The following is a 6667-nucleotide window of genomic DNA, read 5'->3' as shown; positions in this document are numbered from 1 at the left end:
CAAAAATGCATCGCGGCCGCGCGGAAATGGCCGCGGCCGCGCTGGTGTCTGCAACACCTGAACCTGCATTTTCTTAAGTCCAAGACCTCCCGGGCCCCATTCAAAACTCACCCGAGCCCTCGGGGCTCCAAACCAAACATGCACACAACCTTAAAAATATCTTACGGACTTACTCGTGCGATCAAATCGCCAAAATAACATCATATACATAGGATCAAGCCTCAAACACATGATTTTCTTTCTTCAACTTTCATAACTCAAACTCTCCATTTTTAGTCCGAAACACGTCATATGACGTCCGTTTTTAGCCAAACTTTACAGATAGTGCTTAACACATATTTAAGACTTGTACCGGGCGTCGGAACCAAAATACGAGCCCGATACCTATATTTTCTAACTCCTTTTCATTTCAAATTTTCATATCAAATTTCAGAAAAATAATTTCTTTCAAAAATTCATTTCTCGGGCTTGGGACCTCAGAATTTGATTCCGGGCACACGCCCAAGTCCCATATTTTTCTACGAACCCTCCGGGACCGTCGAATCACAGGTCCGGGTCCGTTTACCCAAAATGTTGACCGAAGTCAACATTATGCATATTAATACCAAAATTCATCAAATGTTTCACATAATTCACATATTCTAACATAAAAATTTTCCGGCTACGCGTCCGAACTGCGCACGCCAATCGAGACAACTAAAAGCGAGGTTTTCAAGGCCTCGGGAACACGGAACAAAGAAGAATTACGGTGATGACCCCTTGGGTCGTCACAATTCTTTATGTATTCACTTTGGGACCGACCTTTTATTTTTGAGCATTTCGTCCGAGGAAAGTGGAAGAAGCACAAGGTAGCAGTGTTTGAAAATTGAAGGCTCTCCGCTCCTTTCTATGGCGATATTGAAACTCATTGGACTCTTACGCCCCAGGTTCTCTGCTTAAACCACTGCTTTCTGTTTTCACGATACTCTCCCATATGTATTACACAAACCATTTAAGCTAAACCCCTGCTTAAACCCTAACTGCTCTTTTTTCTTTTTGTTATCCGATGTTCAAGTTCCAATCTTATTTCTCCCTTTTCCCATTATTCGAAAGTGGACGCGTATGTTTTCTTTTACAGGCATGGGTTATGGAAAATACCCTTGACCTTTAGTCAATGAATATTGATTTGGAAGAATGATTGGTCCTAGTTGAAACGCTGTGATCATTTCCATTTTACTGGGAAAAATAGGAGCCAAACTCTAACTTGAATCTTCGTGCACTGTTGATCACTCTCGAACTTTGGTGTATATACACTTCCCATTTTGGATTAGATGCCAAATATGCCCGTTAAAAGAAAAAAAGATAGACGCCAAATATAAGTTAAAGCCAAGCACCAAGGGTGTGAGTGTGTGACCTAGTGGTCAATAAAGCGAGAGGAGAATTATGAGGTCTCAGATTTAAAATACCAGCGGAGTCAAAAAGCACTAGGTGATCACTTCCCAAATGCCTAAGCTTTGGTGGAAGCAAGGAAGCCGACCATACATAAACTACTACTTCCTCCGTTTCAAAAAGAATGAATCTATTACTATTTGGGGAGTCTAGCAAGGTTTTCTTTGACCATGTTTTTTCCAAATAGGTTTTTAATATTTTAAATTGTTAACTATTGTGACTTATAGTATTTTTTTTATCTATTTCAGAAAATATAAAGAATTTATGCCCAAATTCACACGGAGAATAGTCAATTTGACCCTCGTAGTCCGAAAAGGTTCAAACAAATTGAAACAGAGGGAGTATAAATTTATTTAAGACCCCAGTTCAAAGTTATATTATGGAGGCACTTAAAATTCTCATTAAAATTTGTAGAAAGCAGATCAATTGGCTTAAGGACCCAGAAAAATAACTGCTAGCATGCAGAGTGAGGATAAACTTTCTAACATGATGTTACTGATTAAAAAGAAATAGAAGAAAACTTTCTAACGTGAGTTTTTCTCTCTGCTTAGTAGGAATCAGTTGTTGCATAAGAGATTACCTGGAGAGGGTGTCAGAGATTCCATCTGGCAGCATGCCATCAACACTCTTGCAGGTTTTTCTACTGTTAGACAGAATATTGTGGCTGATGGTATAGAGAAATTTTCCAGATACTTATGAAGTCTCTATGTGATATTTTCATTAATAAGTAGTAATGTTAGATGTTGATGCTATTGGAATCTTTTTGTCTTATCTCTTGCCAGCAGGAAAATTGACAGGTCGAGTGTTTGCTCCCTACTCAGTATTTAAAGGCAAGGCGGCACTTTCTGCTGAACCTAGACTGCCCACATTTAGCAAACTGGATGTATGATATTTGTTACCTTTTTTAAAAATAGAATCGTCATGTTCAAATGATGCTTCCTCTCATCCTTTCTTCTTCTTATAGTCTGGAGGTGTTAAGCTCAATCGCCGTGGTGTCATTATGTTGACATTCTGGCCATCTGTTGGCGAGCGCAAATATGACTGGGAAAAGAGGCAGGTAATGAATGTGCTTATATAGTTTGCAAATATGAGCAACTTATTTCCTTTTCATCCTCAATAGTTCCTTCCAATCAACAGTCTCTCATTCTCTCTAATGCAGTGAGTCAAACAAACTTAATTTGAGCTTACACATATTAACGGACATTAGATATAGCAGGAGCTTATTTTCTGCTTTTAGGTGTCTTCTTTCAGCTTTTAATGCTATTCTAGGCTGCAAAATTTCTTTCTTCTTTGCTGGTTATTAGCAGTCCTAAATCTCTGACATTGGGTTGATTGGTCTTGTATGAGCCACCAACTTATAAGTTTATAGTAAGCTTGCTTGTAAATTTCTTGTTGGTGTTGCATTGCTGCTTGGCTTGGTCTTCCTTAGAGATATTATTCATCTATAAATCCGTCTTTTTTTCTTTTCTCAAATATCCATCTGTATGCTACTTCTAAATGAATACCCATCTGTATGTTTTCTGCATCACTCTCACTTTCTCTTTCTCTACTTGTACGTGTTCACATATCTGAACTCTGACTTGACTGACAGATAATTCAACATATTGCAGTTGTTTGCTTTATCAGCAACAGAGGTTGGATCATTGATAAGTATCGGGACCAGAGATTCTTGCGAATTCTTCCATGATCCTTCAATGCTATCAAGGTTTATTGGCTGATTCAGTTCTTGGCTTAGGGTTATTTTGAGTAGATATATCATATATATACATATACATTGATTACGCACTTTCAGATGGGATCCTTTCGTCCTACTCTTTAGTAGTTTCCCTTAATTTCCTATCTCTTACTGTATATCTAAGCAAAAGTTAAATGTTACAGCAACGCTGGTCAAGTAAGAAAGAGCTTGTCTTTTAAGCCAAATGCTGATGGCAGTGGTTATTTCGTTTCATTGAGTAAGTCTCAATCTATATGTGCGCCTGTTCACCTTTTCTATTAAATTTTTCTTTCAACCCATTAGATGCTTTCAAAGTGTCACCATCTGTTCTGTAATGGGTAGCTATCCATGTTAAGGATCCATGGTATCCTTAAAGTAACTGTTTTAGCTGCATGTTCAAGAAATGATATAGTATATGTTACATCCTTTTCCTGTATGGCGTCTTGGTGCGTTTCTTTCATAATTTGGCCAGCCAGCACATGTTATTAGTGCTCATAATTTATGCAGCATTTTGATTTTTTCCTTTATGCAGGTGTGGTCAACAATAATCTCAAAACCAATGATCGGTTTACTGTTCCTGTTACTACTGCTGAGTTTGCTGTTATGCGGACAGCTTTCAGTGTACGTTCTTCTAAGATGCTTTTGTTGAAAAAGAATCTGTTTCCTATTACTAAGAGATGCTTCTGTTTCCTTTTATTGTCCTAGCTCTGAGTTCGTTAGTGAAATATATATGATGGTGGATGAACATTTTATATCAGATAAATGGAGCTTGTGAGAAAGAAGTTAAAATGGGAGTCAGAACCTCGTACATCATCATCTGTCCAGCGATCTGGTTTATAAGAAAACGTTTTTATTCTTTACACGAAAACGAAAAAGCATACAATCTTTTGATGGGCAATAAATGAACCTCATATGACGCTCATTGGAGTGAATGCCTTTATTTTGAGATTTTTTGAGAAAGTTTTGAAAATTAAGTTTTCCAAACAAAAATATTTCTAGGAATATTAAAGGGATTTTATTTATTGTTTGCTTCCTTTAATTTATTCTAATCTGTTTGACTTTGACGGCTTACAAGTTGTGTACTTGCAATCACATTCTCATATAAAGTAATCACCAAGTAAAATGTCCTTTTCTGATGCGTGCCTTCTACAAATGTCTCTCTATTGGCTTGCAGCTTCATTTGACTTTTTGGCTGTTCTTTTTTGAGATGGAACTTTTTTTGCTATGGTTCTCATTGTCCATTTATGATTTTGGTCTTCTAAATGTAGTTTGCGCTGCCTCATATCATGGGATGGGATCGCTTCACTAATCAGCCTTCAGAAAGCGTCTCTCAAAGTCCCTCAAAGGTGGTTCCACAACTTATGGAGACGGAGTGGGATAGATGAGAGACTATATGTTATTGTGTACTGTACTAGTCTCATTCTCCTATGAACTAGGTTCTCTTTTTAGATTCTACCGAAGAAGAAAATGTATGTGTATTAGCTAACTTTTCAGAAAGACTTAAACATTTTGGTTGTGAAAAGGACCTTGCTTGCCTTTCTGTCTTTTGGGTGCAATGTAAACTTAAGAAGTGTCTGGTTCTCTTGCATCACAGGTTGATTCTGTCTTATTGCTCTAGACTTCCTGCATACGATCAGATTAATTTCAGAGTTGAAACTTTGGAGAATATATCCTGTGTAGTGTAGGGCAAACAATTACAGTCTGTTACAATGGAATTGAAATCTCCATATCAGCTTGTGACACAGCCAGTATGTCCAATTAGAACGAAATGCAGTGGCTTGAATAAATGATGTGTCTAACACCAGGCATCTAGTGACTTCACGCTGATTAGTGTCTCTTTATCTTGATTGTTTATTTTGTAGACTTGCAAAAGCAAAGATATAGAGTATGTTTTGGTGTTACATTCGTTTTCATTTAATCCACCTCAAGACCCATGACATAATGCCCAAATACAGTTATAAATATATACTAAAACATGTAGATTTTATTAAGAACCTAATAATCCATTTGGCACGGTTCCATTTCACCATTTTGGTCGGTTTCACAAAATCATGGAGCCATACATGAGAGATTGACTAAAAGGGACTTTTTGTGTGGTCTCAGCGGAATGCCCTCAAAATTTGTGGTTGTTAAAAAATGATCCCTGATATGTACAAGCTCTTTAGGGATTTTTCTATTGGATAAAATTAAGAATTATCATATTTTTGCTCTTCAAGATTTCTCTACCAATTTGGTAGAGTTGAGCTCTTATTACTCTACCTATTTGTTAAGTTGTTCGTTGAAGTTTACTACATTGTCATATTTATGCTCTTCATGGATTTCTCTATCCGGTCGGTAGAGTTGATGCTATATTTTGTCTATTATATGTTAAGTTGTTCACCAAAGTTTACTATTATTAAATTCTCCACCGCACGTCAAACTGTAAAAGGAGGGAGTGAGGAGGGTAGGTGAAGCATGTCGGGCTCGTGGAAGTGACCAACCAAGATTTCCGCCACTTACCAATTGATTTAAGGAATGTTTTACATCAATTTGGTAACTTCTGTCTCCATCTTGCTCTAAAGCCTTTAAGAGAGATTCTCTTTTTACTAGACCAGAGTATATCACAATTCACATCACAAGATTTTTGAAGGTATAACTTGACATTATTGCAAAATCTCTAAAAGACTAAAAAGGTAAAGCAATTATTAGATACACTAATTGGAAGGGGTTTAGGTAGTGACCAAGTGATAGTAGTTTCAAGATTTTGAGTCACTGAATGATTACTATGCTTACTTTTTTCTGTGTACGTAAAAGGAAGAGTAACTACTACTATTAGAAATAGATGAAAGAAGGATTTTAGCTGATAGTGGGGATTTGTTTATCAAAAATAATTTCTCTATTTTTACTAGATAAAAGGTAAAGTATGCGTATATTTTGTCCTCTTCATATCTTCACTTGTAAAATTACCCTGGGTTATTATTGATATTGTTATTGTCGTCGTAGAGATTGATTCAAGATATTAACTTAGTAAGTGTAATGTATGAAATACAATTACACATGTTTTTATTATTTACGAAAATGAATTTAAAATTGATGTTAAGTATAAAGAAGTTAAGCAGCTACCATTACTTTGCATTCGTGAATGGTCACCGCAGCCCCTGCGTTGCCCACGGCTCTTAAGGGGTCCGCATGATAGGGAAGTTAAGGGTTGCATTTTGCCCAATTCGAGGCCCGCCCACATTTATTAATGGTAAAATTTCACATTAGAACAATTGAACTCCTTACTTTTCAATTTTATATCCCATATTTTAATTTACAATCAATTAGCCCAAAAATAATAAGCTAAGATTCAACATCCAACTCCAATAAGTTCTCAAAATTACTATTTAATTTTTAAAAAAGATTCCTCAAGCTTTTAAATTAATTTTCGAATTAGTAATTGTGACTCAAATATTATTTCAACAAATCAAATTCATTTGGGTGGTGAAAATTAGATTTTTAACAAGCTTAAATATGTATGTTTAAATTTCGAATTTGATTTTGTGA

The 6667-nt window shown here is 36.3% G+C and overlaps 1 protein-coding gene across 8 annotated transcripts; it reads left to right on the top strand.

The window, feature by feature from the left end:
* Nucleotides 1-806: 806 nt before the first annotated feature.
* Nucleotides 807-4730, top strand: LOC104223110 (single-stranded DNA-binding protein WHY2, mitochondrial). 8 transcript variants are annotated; one of them, XM_009774493.2, is made up of 8 exons: nucleotides 807-926; nucleotides 1980-2062; nucleotides 2214-2311; nucleotides 2393-2485; nucleotides 3039-3133; nucleotides 3307-3380; nucleotides 3675-3763; nucleotides 4411-4730. In XM_009774493.2, the coding sequence occupies exons 1-8, from the start codon at nucleotides 889-891 to the stop codon at nucleotides 4525-4527; spliced, it is 687 nt and encodes a 228-aa protein (XP_009772795.1). In that variant the 5' UTR covers nucleotides 807-888; the 3' UTR covers nucleotides 4528-4730. The 8 variants fall into 8 exon arrangements, with proteins under 8 accessions (XP_009772795.1, XP_070026970.1, XP_009772779.1 ...); XM_070170869.1 differs by having other exon boundaries at nucleotides 2211-2311; XM_009774477.2 differs by having other exon boundaries at nucleotides 1980-2098.
* The last annotated feature ends 1937 nt before the right edge of the window (nucleotides 4731-6667 follow it).

This window comes from Nicotiana sylvestris, chromosome 3 (assembly GCF_000393655.2).
Source record: "Nicotiana sylvestris chromosome 3, ASM39365v2, whole genome shotgun sequence".
In the NCBI taxonomy this organism is placed as follows: Eukaryota; Viridiplantae; Streptophyta; class Magnoliopsida; order Solanales; family Solanaceae; genus Nicotiana; species Nicotiana sylvestris.
This window is presented reverse-complemented; position numbering and strand designations above follow the sequence as displayed.

What these genes read in the sequence shown, in the direction of transcription:
- LOC104223110 (XM_070170868.1), top strand. Translation starts at nt 889, where the DNA reads ATGGCGATATTGAAACTCATTGGACTCTTACGCCCCAG. An exon ending in ATTGGACTCTTACGCCCCAG is followed by an intron (nt 927 to 1,979) that starts GTTCTCTGCTTA and finishes CTCTCTGCTTAG; the next exon opens with TAGGAATCAGTTGTTGCATA. An exon ending in TTATGCGGACAGCTTTCAGT is followed by an intron (nt 3,764 to 4,410) that starts GTACGTTCTTCT and finishes TTCTAAATGTAG; the next exon opens with TTTGCGCTGCCTCATATCAT.